This window comes from Cordyceps javanica, chromosome 6 (assembly GCF_051103115.1).
Source record: "Cordyceps javanica chromosome 6, complete sequence".
Lineage (NCBI taxonomy): Eukaryota > Fungi > Ascomycota > Sordariomycetes > Hypocreales > Cordycipitaceae > Cordyceps > Cordyceps javanica.
The window spans coordinates 373,718-393,128 of NC_139300.1; the positions used below are offsets into that span (position 1 = coordinate 373,718).

The following is a 19,411-nucleotide window of genomic DNA, read 5'->3' on the forward strand; positions in this document are numbered from 1 at the left end:
CTTACACAGCGAGCCCTTGACTCGAAATGCCGGAACCGCCTCCAATTCCCAGCTTAGCCACAAACAAAGAAAATTGGGGAGGGGGAGTGTGAAGAAAAGATAGAAGTACAAAGAAAGGGGGGCATTCGAATCGTGCCTGAGGGTTGAGGATGAGGTTGCGAGCGGGTGGCCAAGAAAGAAGAGGCGGAAGGCGATGTCACCGGCGTGAGAGAGGAAGGGCGAGCTGTCGGCAGTGAAAATGGCAGGGAGGGTAAGTTTTACAGGAGCACAGTAGTGAAATCAATATCCCACGACACGACATTCTGTTCTCATGGGAGGCAAGGAAATCGAAGCAGCACCCGTCGGCTATTAGGCGCTAGTCAATTGTCGGGAGGCAAGCCTATGAGTAAGTTGTCGTCTTCCCAGAAGACGCTGAAACGTACGTAGATGCCGGTCGAAGCCGGTTTCCTTGGCACGCCGATCAGTCCTTACAAGGCGTGAGTTGGCCCCCGGGGTCCCCTCCCTTGCCACGTGCATGCTATGCAGCTCGGCAATAGAGCTGGCATGACGAACCATCGTCGTGCTAGCTCGGGCTGACTCGAGATGGGTGGCCTCTCCGCACATGAATAGTTGGAGTTTGAGGATGGCACTGATATAGCAAGCTCGTCCCATCACTGGCGCTTGGCCTTCCCTTTCTGGGGTCGCGCACCTTGGATGTAGGCTTGCATCATGGCGCGCCAAGAGGTATCGCCAGGCACTTGACCAGCGTTGTAGGGCGCCCTGGTAACTGAGCTGCCCAGATTGGAGTTGGCAGGTAGCTCGCCCTCCCCTGCTGCGAGCTGGGGCACGCTCTCCCAAGCGGCCTTTCCGGCGTGCTCGCGTAAAATGAAAGGAGCATGGCTTCGAGGAACCCAAGAAAGAATCAGATAGCAGTAGTTACGTCTGTATGATGAGATGCCTGCTCCCGCAGCCTCCAGCGAAGGTCATGGAGCTAGCTAACCTTACTGGTGTTAACCGCACTGAGACAATTATGCACAATTGCGGCTGTTTTGCGGATGCCAAGATGACCCCCCAAACGTGACAACTCAAAAAGCAATTGAGAAACGTTCGATGTGGCTTCTAGACCCCTGCATGTCTGTGATGGGGAATTGGCACGCCAGCCGGGGGATATGCCGCGCCTTTCTGGGGCCAGCCGGAAGGTTTGTTCGGATAGCGTCCATCCCGAGGCATCAGACCGTGGCTTAGACAGGCTTAGTGAGAAGCCTGTCTGGTAAAGTGTTCTTGGCAGGACGTAGTATACACTCGAGATTCTCATCAGGACCTGTCAGATTTGAAGTTCGAATAGAAATATGAATGGACAGCGCCCTGAAAGACGCAGAGAGGAAAATTACCAGAGGCATAATAAAGTGGCCGATTACACTATTGTACGTAGGATCAGATCTGTTGCAGATCTATAAGAGCAGCGCTAGTGGTGCTGAATGCTACGCAACAACCCCCAGAAAGGCAAAAACCCCAGTCACTAAAGCTTTTCACTCCAATTTTGGAAACCATGGGAAGCTAACTAGTGTTTTCTGTGTGTTTAGACGACATAGGCGAATACGTCTAGAGGGCGAATTGCCAGGGACCTCTACAGTATTCTGGTCAACGTCAACCACCAAGACAATTTTGGATCTCTGTAGTTGAGCCAAAAATCACGGCTGCCCCAGGGTTTCTACAGTATCGTCTTGCTATAAGGCCAAGTTTGCAGGAAAGCTTTGGCTTGGCTGTTGTCAGACGCTGGTCTTTGCCCGCTTCTGGGTGTTCTTAACCATGTGTAGAGGGCATTGATGATACCGCACTCGTTTCTGCTCGCTGCATGGCTACTGGCAAAATTGGATTTCAAGGAAAGTCTCCTAGGATGCTTAGCGAACAATCTCGTGTGACACAGTGTTATATTATGTATTTAAACATTGCTGCCCGTCGGGCATAAGCGCCGCATTATTTCGCTGTGGGTTTCTGCACCGCCCGTTGGCCTGTCGCAGTAGAGCGAAGGAGGAAGAATGCCAACACCGCGCCAGCAGCGAGAATGACGATGTTTCCTTGGCCCTAGTATTAGCAATTGCCGCATCTTGCGTTTACAATATTGTTCAACGTACCAGCAACAAATGCAGTGATGGAGTTGATCACAGATCCCACCCCACTAATCACGTTGCCGACGGCGTGCAGGACACCGCTGAGCAGCCCGGTTATGGCGCTGAGCAAGCCGTGGATGAGACCATAGATGCCGTTGAATACAGATGCGATGCACTCGTAGACGAAGTGAAATAGGTCGGAAATCGCGGTGGTGACGGCCATCTTGCCAGGATGTTGATACCTCGAACTCCCAGGATTAATAGCAGAGAATGTACAAAGATTTTTATGCTTTTCAAAGTAATTGGCTGTCTGGGAGCAGTTTCAATTCGGCCGAGTTAAATTGTTGAGCATCGAAAGCGTTGTACTTTTACACAGGAACAATATCTGCGCTTTTGTATCAGAAAAGGAGCAGCTTGGCTGGCAGACGTCATTGATTTCGTCGTGTCGTGTGCAGCTGATCATCTTCCCGACTAAGGCTTGATTCGGCTCTGGTTGACATCTGTAACCATGTGGCAAATTCCTGTGGCGCGCGCTGGCTTTGGATTCTTCACTAGGGCGACTAGGTTGGCCATTCCACGGCATTCTGCGCCCTCCTTACCCAACGCCTTCATCGCCAGCAGCGTGGCTTGGAGAGTGATGCCCGTCGGGCTCGAATGACTGTTCTACCATTGACAGTGCGACTGCACTAAAACTCCTCCTACTGAGCGATGCGCAGGCAAAAGAGCTGCTTCAGTGACAACGACGCACATACCTACCTGGCACACAACAACCCTAGCTGCTCTACTTATATCGTCAAATCAGCGGACAAGGGTGACCAAAATCGCAGAGCATGGAGGCAATGAGCTGCAACCTTCCCGATCTCATAGGCCCTGGTTAGCTAAGATCAGCCAACGGCGGCCCAAATGTCTTTCCCTCCGTTATTTGTTACCTAGCTAGCTAGCTAGCGAGTAGTAGTTACTCGGGCGAGGACGTCGATTACGTCTCGTCATTCTTTAAGGGTCTTTTTCTCTGGTCGGCAAGTACCACTTACTTACTCCTCTACCTTTGTCTCAAGGAGGCTGGCGGCGTTAGCCTCACGCACTCAGATCAGAGTCCTCTACGAGCTAGGCGGTTTCTTACCCCAAGTACAGATATATACCCTGACCGTACGGCGGCTTTTTGTTTGTCCAAGTTTTCCTCTGATTAGTCCACCGCTCTACTGCAGGTACCTCTCTTAGCCGTTTAATCACTGGCAGACTAACTTGGCGGTCGCCCGCTAGCAAGATAGTACAATACCACAGTTGGTGGCGCGCCGACAAGCGCGGTTGCAGCAAGGCAACGATTCATTACTGACACCGGAAAATGAGCAGACATGCATAGCGGATGTGGCTTCGACGCCTTCGACTATGACTCTTGATAAAGTGTGCCTAGAGTGCACAAATCCGAAACCGGGAGCAGGTTGCTCGTCATGGTGCACTACGCTCAAGGCAGTATATCAATATAGATCGCGACTGCGTAGCTAATCGTCTTGTCCCTCCTGTCCTTCCTATTTAGCGTGGATTCTATTTATAATTTGATCGCTTTTTATTTGCTGGTTCTTGAAAGACTGCGGCAACATGAGGCAGGATTGTGCAAGAAACATCTGTCTTAATGCCTGCTACGCTTACGACTGCTAGACTCTCTCCCGTGGCTAGAGCCTCTCGTGTGATTTCGGCGGCTCCCCGTGCTTTGTCGTCCCGTGCTATGTCGCCTATCACGCTGTGACCTCCTCTGCTCAACTTTGTCTTGTTCTTTATGTTTCATCTCCTCAGTTTTGTCTAGGGCTACGTCCACGCCCTTCTTCATGACCGTATGCCTCGCACCGCCAGGGTGCTTTGAGCCCAGGAAACCATCCACGACTGCCGAGCCGACGGCAGCGACGGCTACTTTGGCTCCCTTGGACCCTTTCCAGAGACCCGGGTCGCCGCGGTTGTCTAGGGCCGCGGACAGTCCTGTGGACAAGGCAGTGATGGCGCAGGTTCTTACCAGGGGATTCTGCCACCAAGAGCGGATGGGGTCCTTGTCTTTGTCTCGCTGCGACGAGGACGCCACCGACCGGCTCCTCGAGGGCTCCTTGCGAGCTTTTGACGGCCCCCGCCTATCATCTCTGTCTGCTCTCGTACGAGCAGGTGATCGAGGTCGATAATTGGCCGTCATGGCGCGTCGTGGTCTATCATATTCGGCCGGAGGTTCGCGCCGCCGGTGTCGCCCTCGCGTTGGTTCGTCATAGTCTGGCGGCACGCTCGACCGGCGATGATAAAGACCAGGATCAAAGGTCACCGGCGGTCTTGTGTCGTACGTGAAGCTTTCTCGAGGAAAGGCCGGCGGGTCCTCGTCAAAGTCACGGCGGCGGAATCTTCCGCTTTGAGGGTAACTCGGACCCGGGCTCTGGGCGCGGATGAAGCGTGGAGGCGGAGGGTTGCTGTGACGGCGGCCCCGGGATGACATTTGCTGTATATGGATATTTTTGGGGAAGCCAAGAAGAGGCAATCCTTTACTGAGTAGTCAACAGTGGATAATTAAAGTTAAAGCGGATTGTCTAAACGGCAACTAAAAAGCTTGGCCCTGAATTCAATCTTGGCGCGGGGACTTGCGCTGTGCTTATATGTTGGACGAGAGCTTTGCAGACAGGAGAGGAATTTCGGCCCAGGCACGCCCAAATCAGGGTTCAACACAACGTCATATTCCCGACATCTTTTAATAGGAGACAGGCGGTGTGGTAATTTAATGCCTCTCAAATTCCCGAATGTGCTTTTGTCCCTTAGGGGAAGAAATCATGTCAATCAGCCAGCGCACAATTAAAATGCGGCATACAATGACGTCACGACGCCTCTGTGGACTCTGGCCCAACGAGCTAGGCCTCTAACTCTTGCAACGTAATGTTTGAAAAGATGGTCGGCTGATCTTTTTGGTATTTGGCTGGATATTTGCAAGCATAGTATTATATATTACCAGTGTATTACGGTATCAGACTGGGAAGCTGAGACACATTACCAAGTTGATAGGCGAGAAGGTATAACTACCTAGTAGGCTACAGATTAGTAGAAGTAAGTGTTTCGTTAATAAGTGGCAATTTGTTACGTGGACAGCGTTGTGGTCCGTGAGAAGCTGTATCTCTCGGCAGAGTTATAGATTCCGGGGGGCAGAGTTTTGCCACGACGTGTCGCTGATCGAGTACGTGTTATGGTAAGACGAGGACCCCCAAGTACGACGGGTAACTAACCGTTGCCCGAGACGGTCTACCTACCGAGTAGCACTTGTGTGATATGCATGACAAGTAACAGCCGAAATTTGGAGGGCAAGACTCTAGCAAAGTTAGATTAGTACTCCGTACTACTATTATAATTCATGCTCGTATCTGCTCTGAGACTGGCCCGCCCAGCCTAACCGCTGCGACAGGGAGATGACTGGAAAGAAGAATGGCAAATGGCTACTCCGTGCATTGCCACAGGATGTTGCAAGAAACATTTTTGACCTTTCATCATTCTCTGAATTTTGCATCTGCTGGTTGCTGCTGGTTGCGCCATAGACAGCCAAGTGAATGATATCGGGTGTAAGCACATGGTAGCGCCGTTGCTTGGCTGTCGCCTTGCATTTGCTTATCAGATCTTTCGCATCGGCCGGGGGAATAAAGGGTCAGCGAGGGACTATTCGCGACGTCCCTCGTTAACTTAAGTTATCAGTACGTGCCAACGCTGAAATTGAGTGGTGCTGATGATGCTGCTCAGCCGTAGAAAGAAGCCGCTAAACCAAAACGGGAAGCTCCTCTCACTGAGTCAGCCGGACGACCCAAAGAAGAAAATGCTCCACCACACAAGACCTCGACCAATCATGAGCCGTGGCTCGTGCTGTGGCTGTCCTCTCCCTGTCGCTCGCTGTCTTCTCGCCCAAGTTCATCCACCAAGGCGTTGCACTACCCCGGCCAGGCCCAGATCGAGCAACACACCTGCAGCACCACCACGAGCACCGCCCATCCCATCAACCAAGACTGCTATCAGATTGATTACTCTCGCCGCACACAACCCGCAACCAGTCTCGTGCGCTTGCGCATTCTTAGGCTCTTCGCTCGGATGGATAGCTTCCAGGCTGCCGCCTGAACGCGCCCCCTCTCACCTCTCGCTCTCGTTTTAAACCGCCACTCGTTTTCCTCTCCACCCCCGTTTTTTTAAGCAGCCATGGACGCCGTGACTGTCGCCGCGGAGCCGCCCGCGCCCGTGGCCGAGCCTCCCAAGGACCAGATCGGGGCTTCGAATAACTTGCCGCCAGACTTTCTGCACTCGCCGCCCGACAGCAATAACGCAGTCAAATCCGACGCGAGCGACTCCGAGCTCAGCGAACTCGAGGATGAGCCCGTGCTCGACAGCGCTCCTCCCGGTCCCAGCGCCTCGGCCGAGCCGCCTGCCGCCGAGGACGAGCAGCATGACATCGGCGAGGTGCTGCCGGACCACTGGTCTGGCACAGTGCCCGTATTCAAGCCGACAATGGACCAGTTCAAGGACTTTAAGAAATTCGTGCGTTTGCCATTTGCCTCCCGCTCGCGCTACTCTGCACCGCCCGCCCAACCAATCCTCCTTGGCTAACCATGCGACTTGCGACAGATGAACAAGGTTGACAGCTACGGCATGACGTCTGGCATCATCAAAATCATCCCGCCACAAGAATGGAAGGATGCTCAACCCAAGCTCGACGAATTGGTCAAACAGATCCGCGTTCGCGAGCCCATCAAGCAAGACATCATGGGCTCCAACGGAACCTACAGACAGGTCAACATACTGCACGGTCGATCGTACAACCTGCCTCAGTGGCGCCAACTCTGCGATCAGAGCGAACACCAGCCGCCTGCGCGCCGAGGCGAGCGACGAGCCAATACGGACAAGCCGAAACCTCCGAGGGCAAAACCCGCTGCGCCGAAACAGCCCAAGACGCCAGCACCACCCAAGAAGCGCGGTCGCGGGCGTCCTGCCAAGAACAAGGGCAGGCAGCAAGAGGCAGCGATTGAGCCCGAGGAGCGTCCGATGACGCCCGTGTCACCAAAGCCTGAGAACGAAGAACCTAAAGATGAAAAGCCTCAGGTCATCAACTCCGTCGAGAATGATGTGCCAGACCATGAACAGGAACAAGAACCTGCTCCTGCTCCTGCTCCTGGGCGCATGGGCGGACGCATGGGAGGCGCCAAGCCTGCCAAAGAAAAGACGCAGTCCGTTTCAGCACGCAGGAAGAACGGCCGCCGGGAGGGCTCTGTTGCCATTGATGAGGAGGCTTTCAAAGAATTCGATTACAAGATGGACATTTCCGACTACACTGCCGAACGATGCGAGGAGTTGGAGAGAGCATACTGGAAAACCTTGACGTATGCTCCGCCTTTGTATGGCGCCGACCTGATGGGTACTCTATTCGACGACGCTACCGACATGTGGAATTTGAACAAGCTGCCTAATCTACTTGACGTGCTGGGCACCAAGATTCCTGGTGTCAACACTGCATATCTCTATCTGGGAATGTGGAAAGCCACATTCGCTTGGCATCTCGAGGACGTCGATCTCTATAGCATCAACTACCTTCACTTTGGCGCACCAAAGCAGTGGTACAGCATCTCCCAAGCCGATGCTCCCAAGTTCGAAAAGGCAATGAAGAGTATCTGGCCGGCGGATGCCAAATCCTGCAGCCAGTTTCTGCGCCACAAAGGTTACCTGATCTCCCCTCAACACCTCTTGTCACACTATGGCATCCGCGTAAACAAGTGCCTCTCGTATCCCGGCGAATTCGTCGTCACATACCCCTACGGCTATCACTCTGGATACAACTTGGGCTACAACTGTGCCGAAGCTGTCAACTTTGCGCTCGACTCTTGGCTCCCGATGGGTAAAATTGCCAAACGATGCGAGTGCTCACAAGCACAAGATAGTGTTTGGATCGACGTCTACGAAATCGAGCGCAAGCTGCGCGGTGAGCCGACACCAGAATACTATGAAGAGACGGAGGATGATGAAGACGACGACGACGAAGACATGTCGGGACTGCCTTCCCCTCCATCTAGCGGCGTCAAATTTAAGGATGCGAGGAAGCGCAAACACATCGGTGGCAAGGGGTCAAGGATGAAGATCAAAAAGGTCCGCCTGCGCCTCAAGACAAAGGCCGACCCCCCTTGTTGCCTTTGCCCCAACGACTTTGTTGGCATGGATGTTTTGCCAACCAATGACGGCCGCAAGGCTCACCGAATGTGCGCCTTGTTTATCCCTGAAACCTATATCGATACAGTGGAGGGACAGGACGTTGTATGCAACGTCAACAACGTACACAGAGACAGGCTGGATCTCAAGTGTCTATTCTGTCGCTCCAAGCGTGGTGCTTGCTTCCAATGCTCGCAGAAGAAGTGTGCCCGGGCGTATCATGCTACATGTGCCGCCGCCGCCGGTGTCTTCATTGAGGAACAGGATATTCCTGTCTACGGCCAAGATGGCGTGGAGTACAAGGAACAGGCGTTTGAGTTTAGCTGCCGCTTCCACCGCACGCGAAGGGATAAGAAGCTCGACAGTGTAGCGTTGGAGGCTGACGACCGCATTCATAGTGCGGCCAAGGCTGTGAAAAGTAACGAGATCTATCAGTTTCAATACGCTAAGGGTGACATCTTTGCTGGTTTGGTCATCGAAAACCGCAGCGACGAAGAGACGTTCCTCGTTAGCGTCGTTCCTAGTGGGGAGCGCATCGAGGTCGAATGGAAGTGGCTGCTCGTACCCGACCCATCTGATTATCACCTGCCGAAGGCGTCACCTAATGCCCTTCCGCTGCCTGCGTCAGAAAAGGCGAGAAACCGACTGAATGCCAAGAGACAGGATGACGACAAGCCGCGTAAGGACGACGAATTCGCGGAAGGGTACACGTGGGCTGAATTCCATCTGCATGATGAAGTGAAGAACAAGGATCAGGTCAAGGTCGACTTTGCCAAGCAAGATCAGATCTGGCACTATCTCGGCAACACCTCTACTGAAGCCAAAGCGCAATACACCGAAGACGCGGCCAACCGACGACACAACCCAAGAGGTAATTTCCTGGACACTATTCCCAAGCCGCCAAAGCCTGCTGCAGCACCAAAATACAAGCAGTATCGCCAGCAAGGTGTGTCAGGCGGGTATACGCACCAGCAGTACAATGGAGGCTACATCCCCCCACTGGCCGTTGGCAATACGATCATAGGTCGACCGTATACGCACCAGCAGTATGCATCTGCTCCCCATGCAGCGGGCATGCACCCAGTGCAGATGTCAATGTCGTACAACACGCAACATCAGCCAGCGCAGGTGACCTGGAACAATACGCTACCAGAGGGGCCTAGGTATAGTGTGCACCCGTCTGTGTATCAGACCTACCAGTTCTTCCAGGTCCACTACAACAGAGAACCCTCCAGGTACCGCACGCCGTATGCGACCTATGGTGGTTTCATTAATGGCTACGAAAACAATGCGAGAGGCAACCTGATGGCCAGCGGCAGCCAGGCTGACATGATGCGGCGACTGAGCTATGCTCCTTCCACTCCGCAGCCTGTTATTTCACAGCATGGAAGACCACAAGCCGTGGCACAAAATAAACTGCAACCAACGGCTGCGTCGGCACTCATAAAGGCGGATAAAGCAAAGGCAACGCCACCGCAAAAAAGCATCTCATACAAGATTCCCGCAAAGGAGTCGCCTGTGCCGTTACCACCGGGATTCCTTGCAGCTATCAGCGCACCGCCCTCGACAACCAGCACGCCAGCGAAGCAAAATCAGCCCGCATCTACATCATCGTTGTCAGAAGCGCCGGCGGTAGCGACAATCTCAGACCGACCCCACGATGAGAGGCCAGCGGCAAAATTATCTACGACGCCAGTGCCTCTCCCGTCGATTGCGGCGACGCCACAACAGCATGTTTCGGTGCTGAGCAATACGCAGACAGCTCATTACAACGTAAACCTCAATGATGCCCCATCGGCAACTGCTTCTGTACCAGCTGCCTTGCTGCAGCATGTCCAGTCACAGCTGGGGCGGCAAGAGTTTGCCGACGTTCCTGGCCGAGAATCTATGGAGTTTGTCGACAATATGATGCGAAATCTGCGACGCGTCTCACAACAAGGCATGCCTACAAACTAATCCACAATTTGTGCTCAATATCAAAATGTACGCTGATGATGAAGACGACGACTTGCTTTTCCCGGTTGAATTTCGTTGTTCCCTTGATTGGTTGGCTTTTTTTCTTCTTCTTTTATTTCTACCTGGCGTTGAAACGGGTTTGGGAAGGAGGTATACTATAGTACTGAGTGTGGAAGCGTTGCTGTGCGTCGGGAAACGGATACGGATGATGACACGGCGTAACAAATGGGGGGCGGTCTTTTGTTTCTCTTTGTTTCTTGATTCTGATCTTTTAAGTCTTCTTTGCCCAAAGTCATTATCTTTTGGCGGAACATTTCCAAGTGTCTGCTTGGAAGGCTGTTTATTTATTCGTGGCCAGACAGTGCTGGCTTGTGTAGTGTTTAGTTGATCCCCGAAACGGGGGCATGTTGCTCAATCTTGATTCAATTACTTTCTATTACTCGGCGCTGTTAGATTTGACTAGTTTGGTTTTTCACTTTTCTATTTATATTTCTCTTCTTTTTTGGCGCTCATGCACTGGGCCTGAACGTGGAGCGATGGCGTGCTTGAAGCTTACTGCAAGGGCGCGGCTAGGGACGGGCAAGCCTCACAGGAAACAAACTGCAACTGCGATAACGGCTGCCCCCTCTACCCGGTTTAACCCCGCCAAACCAAAACGTCACGCAAGTTGGTGCGCTTTTCCCACGGTCCCGCGGGAAAGGTAGTTTCGAAATCAATCCACATTAAATCGCGGGCTCTTTACGACCTTTCTACAGCTTGCGTGAGCAGGATTCGGCATCCCAACGAATGTCTGCATCAGCTGCGCCGACTCGTCCACTTGTCCGCAAGCTCGCCGCCGCTGCCTCACCAATCCGCCCGACCTCGCTCCGCACCACGAGCGCGAACCGAGGGCTCTGCACGACCATGAGCCTCTCCGGCAAACTGAAGCCCGCGGCGCGGGTATCTGGCCAGAAGCAAGATGTGTGGTAAGAAGCCGGGAAATGACCCCATCTCGCCCTCTTCTCTCAGCCGTACATGGAAGACTGGATGGCTGACCGGTGGTGTGTGCCCCCGTCACGACAGGTCCATCATCAACGAAGCGGCCGCCGCGTCGCCCAAGCAGCCCATCGTGAACATGGGCCAAGGCTTCTTCGGGTACAACCCGCCGCCTTTTATCCTGGACGCGGCCAAGGAGGCGCTGGATCGCGTCGACTGCAACCAGTACTCGCCGACCAAGGGACGACCGCGTCTCAAGAAGGCCATTGCCGACTCGTACACGCCATACTGGGGCCGTCAAATCGACCCCGACACGGAGGTGACCATCACGACGGGCGCCAATGAGGGTATGCTGAGCGCGTTTATGGCGTTTCTCGAGGACGGTGACGAGGTCATCATCTTTGAGCCCTTCTTCGACCAGTACGTCATCTGTGGGCGGGGACCGGACCTGGTGCGGAGGAGAAGCGTGCTGACGATGGGTACCAGGTACATTTCAAACATTCAGATGCCGGGCGGCAAGATTGTCTACGTGCCCCTGCACCCGCCTGCGACGGGCGCGACGGCGACGTCTTCGGCGGCAGACTGGACGATAGACTTTGATGAGCTGGAGCGTGCGATTACGGCCAAGACGAAGATGATTGTCATCAACACTCCTCGTACGTACTGCCCGAAGCTGCTATTTTTTTTTTTTTTTTGAGGGGAGACGAGGGAGAAAGGTTGTTGCTTGTGATGCTAACGTGAGTAGATAACCCCGTGGGCAAGGTGTTTTCCAGGGATGAGCTGCAAAAGATTGCGGATCTGTGTGTCAAGAATGAAATCATCATTCTTTCGGATGAGGTCTATGACAAGCTGTACTATGTGCCTTTTACACGCATCGCGACGCTATCGCCCGAGGTCGAACGACTGACGCTGACGGTGGGCTCGGCGGGCAAGAACTTTTACGCCACAGGCTGGCGGGTGGGTAAGGATGCACGGCCTTTTCCCAACTTGCGGCATCTATATACGTGATGGCATACTGACGAACGTTTTCTTGGCAGGCTGGCTCATTGGACCGGAACACCTGATCAAGTACGTGTCGGCAGCACACACGCGGATTTGCTACTCGTCGGTGTCGCCGCTGCAGGAAGCGTGCGCAGTCGGGTTTGAACAGGCAGACAAGCAGGGCTTCTGGGACGAGACGATCAAGGAGATGAAGGGCAAGATGGACCGGTTCAACGAGGTGTGGGGGGAGCTGGGCCTGCCGTACTCGGAGCCCGAGGGCGGCTACTTTGTGCTGGTCAACATGGCCAAGGTGCGGGTGCCGGCCGACTACCCGTTCCCGGCGCACGTGGCGAGCCGGCCGCGGGACTTTAAGCTGGCGTGGTTTCTGATCCAGGAGGTGGGCGTGGCGGCGATCCCGCCGACGGAGTTCTACACGGACGAGAACGCGCACCTGGCCGAGGACTACATCCGGTTCGCGGTGTGCAAGGATGACGCGGTGCTGGAGGAGGCCAAGGAGAAGCTACGGGGGTTGAAGAAGTACATGGCGGCGGAGGAGTAGAGGGACCGGGGAGGGGAGGCGCGGGTGAGTGGAGGAGGTGACGATGGTGGTGGTAGAGTTGGTAATGGAGAGAATAGGAGATGGGGCATGATGGAAGAAGGGATAAAGGGACGAAAAACTGAAGAGAGATGAGAGATGAGATTGAGATGTGACGGGGTAAATTTCCTTTAAAGTTGATGTGTCATGCATTGAATATCTGGTCCGGGGTAGGCCGGCCTGTCACCCTGTGGATGTGGTTGTTGTGGCGGGTTGACTGGGTCCGGGGTAAAGGAAACAAGGAAAAGAAAGAAGGAAAAAAGGCCCGGTCCACGCCGATGATGCAGAAATGACCAGGGGAAGGGGGTTCGCAGAGTAGAAGAAGAGAATAATGACCATCTTGAGAATCTATCGCCAAGGGTGGTTGTGCAGCCAAATGCTGCCATGTTATCATCTGCCCATGCAGACCTAAAAGAAGAAGAAGAAGGGACGTCGGCGGGTGGAGAGTCCCGAAGAGGAGAGTCCGGAGCCGGCCGACGGATGGGCCAAAATTGGAGGCGGGGTGGGGCTTTATCTTGAGAGGGCAGTGTATCTAATAATGTAGAGATGAGATTGTTTTCTCCAGATGCAGGCTTTTGAAGATTTTTTTTTTTTAACAAGAATGGAGTGTTGACGTGATATTTGGGACTGGCCTAGATAAGTAAGTTTTGAAAAAGAAAAAGAAAAACAGCGCTTTTAAACAGTCAAGAACAGGTCAAGACGGATGCTTGCTGGAAAGAAGAATAAACCTGATAACTACCCAGTGCTGATAGGTAGTAGCTGTACCCCCCTTGCGCACGCCACCCACCCCCGCACTCGGTCGCCACCCGGGGAAGGGGGAAGAAGAGGGGGGAGGGGATAAGAATGCTGGGTAAGAGCAGGACCGGCATAAAGACAATAAAATGTCCAATCATCGGGCAGATATTGTGCATCAAAAAACTGGTGCATTACATTGCTCCCACCAGTACTTTGCCGACAGCACTTGCAGGTACGGATACAGATATAATACCTGTCGCCCCTTGCATCCTTGTAGGGCGAAAGAAGAAAAAAAGAATCAATAAATAAATGGCGAGTCAAGACAACATTTGATGACGATAATGTCTTGATTTTTTTTTTAATCCCTTCGTCTCTTGAAACCAGGATCGGTACTCGGTCCCCGTCGTTTGCGGGGTCGCATCTCTCCATCTGCTCGCCAGCTATTACTGCAGTATTAATAGTACGGAGTACTGCTATCGGCTTAATAAACCTGGACCCGGCCCCATCCTCCTCCCCGACTCGACTCAACTTTGCCCCGTCGTTTGTCGAGCCTTCTTTTTTTGCCAACTCTCCTCCTTCTCCGTCCTTCCCTTTCTCTTCTTCTTCTTCTTTTTCCTTCATCATTTCCTCCTTTCTATTTTGTTTTTACGTCTCCTTGAAAACAAACAGAAACGAAAAAAGTCTTGACCCGACAAGGAGCTTCAAACACACCAAACCACCCCGCGGCCGCACACCGATAGCCCGCTGCCACAACGTGCCCCCCCCCCCCCCCCTCCCCTCCAACGGGCGATAAAAAGTCCGAGACCATGGCTCCCACCGCCGTCGACGTCAAAAATGAGCCCAAAGCCTCGGACCTCGCCGCCCTGACGGCCGAGTTTGACGGTACGCTGCGCTTCTACCTCAACGGCACCCGGGTTGTCCTCGACGACATTGACCCCGAGGTTACCGTCCTCGAATACCTCCGCGGCATCGGCCTCACCGGCACCAAACTGTATGCTCTTTTCTCCCTTGGCTTTCTTTCCCTTTCCCAAGAAGTAGGACAACGGACTAGACACCTTGTCCTTTGACCACCAAAAAAAATGTTTCTATTCTTTGGGTTGAAAATCATCCATTCTAACAAAATAAACCCCAAAGCGGCTGCGGAGAAGGCGGCTGCGGCGCCTGCACCATTGTCGTCTCCCAGTTCAACCCCACGACCCGCCAAATCTACCACGCCTCCGTCAACGCCTGCCTGGCGCCCCTCGTCAGCCTCGACGGCAAGCACGTCATCACCATCGAGGGCATCGGCAACACGCGCCGGCCCCATCCCGCCCAGGAGCGCGTCGCCGCCGGCAACGGCAGCCAGTGCGGCTTCTGCACCCCCGGCATCGTCATGAGCCTCTACGCCCTGCTGCGCAACAACGACGCCCCCTCCGAGCACGACGTCGAGGAGGCCTTTGACGGCAACCTCTGCCGCTGCACCGGCTACCGGCCCATCCTCGACGCCGCTCAGACGTTTAGCGTGAGCAAGGGCTGCGGCGCCGGCGCCGGCGCGAATGGAGGAGGATGTTGCATGGATAAGACGAATGGCACATCAAATGGCGTGAATCCCACGAACGGAGCAAATGGCACAAATGGTGCAAATGGTACAAATGGTACAAACCACACAAACGGAACAAATGGCACAAACGGTGTGAATGGCGCAAATGGAAAGAAAAACGGCAGTGGCTGCTGCATGGAAAATGGCAACGGCCCTGCCAACGGCGGATGCTGCATGGACAAGATGAAGGACGACCAGCCCATCAAACGCTTCACCCCGCCCGGCTTCATCGAGTACAACCCCGAGACCCAACTCATCTTTCCGCCGCAGCTCAAAAAACACGAAATGCGGCCTCTGGCCTTTGGCACCAAGAAAAAGACGTGGTATCGCCCCGTCACGCTAGACCAGCTCCTGCAAATCAAGAGCGTCTACCCCCAGGCCAAAATTATCGGCGGCAGCACCGAGACCCAGATTGAAATCAAGTTCAAGGCGCTGCAGTACCCAGTGTCCGTCTACGTCGGCGACATTGCCGAGCTCAGGCAATACGAGTTTGGTGATGATCATATTGAGGTCGGTGGCAATGTCACGCTCACTGATCTGGAGAAGCTCTGCGAGACGGCCATGGAGCACTATGGCCCGACCCGCGGACAAGTCTTTCAAGGCATCTTGAAGCAGCTCAAATACTTTGCCGGTCGACAAATTCGTAACGTCGGTACGCCGGCAGGCAACCTCGTCACGGCTTCGCCCATTTCCGACTTGAACCCCGCGCTCTGGGGTGCCAACGCCGTTCTCGTTGCCAAGTCGGCCACGGAAGAGACCGAAATTCACATGTCCCAGTTCTTCACCGGCTACCGCAGGACGGCGCTAGCCCCCGATGCCATTATTGCATCCATTCGCATCCCCGTCACCGCTGCCAAGGGTGAATTCTACCGAACCTACAAGCAGGCCAAGAGAAAGGACGACGACATTGCCATTGTCACCAGCGCCCTCCGCGTAAAGCTGGATGACGCGGGCATCGTTCAGGAGACAAATCTCATCTATGGTGGCATGGCGGCCACCACGGTCTCCGCCAAGTCGGCCGAGGAATACCTCATCGGCAAGCCTTTTGCGGAGCTAGAAACGCTCGAGGGCGTCATGAGCGCGCTCGGCCGCGAATTCGACATGCAGTTCAGTGTTCCCGGCGGTATGGCCTCGTACCGTAAGGCGCTCGCCTTTGGCTTCTTTTACCGCTTCTACCATGACGTTCTCTCGGCCCTCAACGGCAAGGATGTGGACAAACAGGCTGTCGATGAGATTGAGAGAGAGCTGTCCGTAGGCAAGATTGACCACGACTCGGCGCAAAAGTACGAGCTCGAGGTGACAGGCAAATCGAACCCGCACGTCGCCGCCCTGAAGCAGACTACCGGTGAGGCCCAGTACACCGACGACATACCACAGATGAAGAATGAGCTCTATGGCTGCTGGGTGCTGTCGACAAAAGCACGCGCCAAGATCCTGTCAGTTGACTACTCCAAGGCACTCGATATGCCTGGTGTGGTTGATTACATTGACGCTAGTGATATGCCTGACGAAGAGGCCAACAAGTTTGGCCCGCCACACTTTGACGAGCGCTTCTTTGCCGAGGGCGAGGTGTTTACCGCAGGCCAGGCGATCGCCATGATACTGGCCACCTCTCCCAACAAGGCTACCGAAGCTGCCCGTGCTGTCAAGGTGGAGTATGAGACGCTGCCCTGTGTCCTCACCATGGAAGAGGCCATCGAACAGGAAAGCTTCCACCCTGTCTACAGAGAGATCAAAAAGGGTAACACCGAGGAAGCGTTCAAGAACTGCGATTTCGTTTTCACGGGTACTGCCAGAATGGGCGGCCAGGAGCACTTTTATCTCGAGACCAACGCTTGTTTGGCTGTACCGTCACCTGAAGATGGTGCGATTGAAATCTTTGCCAGCACCCAGAACGCCAACGAGACGCAAGTGTTTGCCGCTCGAACCTGTGGCGTGGCGGCCAACAAGGTTGTCGTACGCGTCAAGAGATTGGGTGGTGGCTTTGGTGGCAAGGAGTCGCGGTCCGTGATCCTCAGCTCCGTCGTTGCTTTGGCCGCCAAGAAGACGAAGCGTCCTGTTCGCTGCATGCTCACTCGTGAAGAGGACATGCTCACCATGGGGCAGCGCCATCCTTTCCTGGCCCACTACAAGGTCGGTGTCAACAAGGACGGCAAGCTCCAAGCTCTCGACCTGTCCGTCTACAACAACGCTGGCTGGACATTTGACCTGAGCACTGCCGTCTGCGAACGCGCCATGACGCACTCCGACGGCTGCTATAGCATCCCCAACGTGTTTGTCCGCGGCCGCGTGTGCAAGACCAACACCGTCTCCAACACGGCCTTTCGCGGCTTTGGCGGGCCCCAGGGCATGTTCATCGCCGAGACGTACATGGAAGAAGTCGCCGACCGCCTTGGCATGCCGGTGGAAACGCTTCGCGAGATCAACTTTTATAAGCACCACGAGGAGACGCACTTTAACCAGATGTTGCAGGACTGGCACGTGCCCTTGATGTACAAGCAGGTGTACGACGGCTTCCACTACACCGAAAGGCGGCGCGCCATTGCCGAGTTCAACCTAGAGAACAAGTGGCGCAAGCGCGGTCTTTCCATTATCCCGACCAAATTCGGCATCTCGTTTACAGCGCTGTGGCTGAATCAAGCCGGCGCGCTGGTGCACATCTACCACGACGGCTCGGTGCTGGTGGCGCACGGCGGAACCGAGATGGGTCAGGGCCTGCACACCAAGATGACCATGATTGCGGCGCAGGCGCTGGGCGTGCCTCTGGACAATGTCTTCATCTCTGAGACGGCGACTAACACGGTCGCCAACGCCTCGGCGACGGCGGCGTCGGCGTCGTCGGACCTTAACGGGTTCGCCGTCTACAACGCGTGCGAGCAGCTTAACGAGCGCCTCCGGCCGTACCGCGAGAAGCTCGGCAAGGACGCGACGATGAAGGACATTGCGCACGCGGCTTACTTTGACCGCGTCAACTTGTCGGCGCAGGGCTTCTACAAGACGCCCGAGATTGGCTACTCGTGGACCGAGAACAAGGGCAAGATGTTCTTTTACTTTACGCAGGGCGTGGCGGCGTCCGAGGTCGAGGTCGACCTGCTGACGGGCGCATGGACGTGCCTCGAGGCCGACATCAAGATGGACGTGGGCCAGTCCATCAACCCGGCCATCGACTACGGCCAGATCCAGGGCGCCTTTGTGCAGGGCATGGGGCTCTTCACCATGGAGGAGTCGCTCTGGCTCGCCGGCGGGCCCATGGCCGGCAACCTCTTCACCCGCGGGCCCGGCGCCTACAAGATTCCCGGCTTCCGCGACATTCCCCAAAAGTTCAACGTCGCGCTCCTCAAGGACGTCGAGTGGAAGGAGCTCCGCACCATCCAGCGCAGCCGCGGCGTCGGCGAGCCCCCGCTGTTCCTCGGCAGCGTCGTCTTCTTCGCCATCCGCCACGCCCTCAAGGCGGCGCGCCGCGCCGAGGGCGTCGAGGCCGCGGTCGGCGCAAACGACTCCCCCGGTCTGCTGAGGCTCGAAAGCCCGGCCACGTCGGAGCGCATCCGCCTGGCGTGCGAGGACAGCATCATGAAGAGGGCGCGGGTGCAGCCCAAAGAAGGGGAGAAGAGTTTCTTTGTGTATATTTAAGGAATACATAGGTCATTATTGACGGGTGTTTTATTCATGGGCGGCAAATGTGAGCGAATATGAATTATGATGTCTTTTTCTTTTTCTTTTTTCTTTTTTTGTCCAACCCTGGGCTCTTTTTTGCCAAGAGAATGATATATTGTATATAGGCAATGGTCCGATTTTTTTTTCAAAACACAATATGGAATGGCTGACCGGATTCAATTACTCAAAAGGAATGTACTCCCGTGCATCAAAAACTACTTAAGAAACTGGGTGGAAATTGTCAGTGTGTGCATGATGCCGGCCGCCGTAAAGAGGTACGCCACTCGGCCCAACCCAACGGGAGGACAAGGGGGCCGTTTGGTGGTGTTTTTTGTTGCTGCAAGTAATAAAGTGTCGTCCCCCTTTTTCATCAAAAACCACACGGAGGCGAGAAGGAGAGAGGCAGGAAGGGAGAATCAGGAGAATTTCTGAGAGAACCATGCTTGAAGATGCGGGCTGGTGACTTTTTGTGGTTTCTTCACGTTTCTAATGAAGAAATATACGCAACATCAAGCAGATCCTCTCTCCCCGTCTCTCTGTCTCTCTGAGGGCCCACTTCATATCTAGGCGAGCCGGCCCGTGATTCTGTCGATTGAAAAAGAAATCGATATCCGCATGAGACTAGTCAGTGCTTGGCGCGATCCATCCTTTAATTTA

The 19,411-nt window shown here is 54.5% G+C and overlaps 5 protein-coding genes across 5 annotated transcripts; 3 read left to right on the forward strand and 2 right to left on the reverse strand.

The window, feature by feature from the left end:
- Positions 1 to 1,956: 1,956 nt before the first annotated feature.
- On the reverse strand, positions 1,957 to 2,313 carry V2A60_008582 (uncharacterized protein; the record flags this gene model as incomplete). Its single annotated transcript, XM_083259854.1, has 2 exons — positions 1,957 to 2,057; positions 2,115 to 2,313. The coding sequence occupies 2 exons, from the start codon at positions 2,311 to 2,313 to the stop codon at positions 1,957 to 1,959; spliced, it is 300 nt and encodes a 99-aa protein (XP_083115980.1).
- Positions 2,314 to 3,717: 1,404 nt separating this feature from the next.
- V2A60_008583 (uncharacterized protein) lies at positions 3,718 to 4,557 on the reverse strand (the record flags this gene model as incomplete). The annotated part of the gene is made up of 1 exon (XM_083259855.1): positions 3,718 to 4,557. The coding sequence occupies one exon, from the start codon at positions 4,555 to 4,557 to the stop codon at positions 3,718 to 3,720; it is 840 nt and encodes a 279-aa protein (XP_083115981.1).
- A 1,727-nt stretch (positions 4,558 to 6,284) lies between these two features.
- Positions 6,285 to 10,235, forward strand: V2A60_008584 (uncharacterized protein; the record flags this gene model as incomplete). The annotated part of the gene is made up of 2 exons (XM_083259856.1): positions 6,285 to 6,620; positions 6,708 to 10,235. 2 exons carry the CDS (start codon positions 6,285 to 6,287, stop codon positions 10,233 to 10,235), a joined length of 3,864 nt encoding a protein of 1,287 aa, XP_083115982.1.
- A 786-nt stretch (positions 10,236 to 11,021) lies between these two features.
- On the forward strand, positions 11,022 to 12,750 carry V2A60_008585 (kynurenine--oxoglutarate transaminase; the record flags this gene model as incomplete). Its single annotated transcript, XM_083259857.1, has 5 exons — positions 11,022 to 11,200; positions 11,298 to 11,630; positions 11,697 to 11,866; positions 11,956 to 12,171; positions 12,248 to 12,750. 5 exons carry the CDS (start codon positions 11,022 to 11,024, stop codon positions 12,748 to 12,750), a joined length of 1,401 nt encoding a protein of 466 aa, XP_083115983.1.
- Positions 12,751 to 14,327: 1,577 nt separating this feature from the next.
- Positions 14,328 to 18,730, forward strand: V2A60_008586 (molybdopterin binding aldehyde oxidase/xanthine dehydrogenase; the record flags this gene model as incomplete). The annotated part of the gene is made up of 2 exons (XM_083259858.1): positions 14,328 to 14,512; positions 14,656 to 18,730. 2 exons carry the CDS (start codon positions 14,328 to 14,330, stop codon positions 18,728 to 18,730), a joined length of 4,260 nt encoding a protein of 1,419 aa, XP_083115984.1.
- Positions 18,731 to 19,411: the final 681 nt, after the last annotated feature.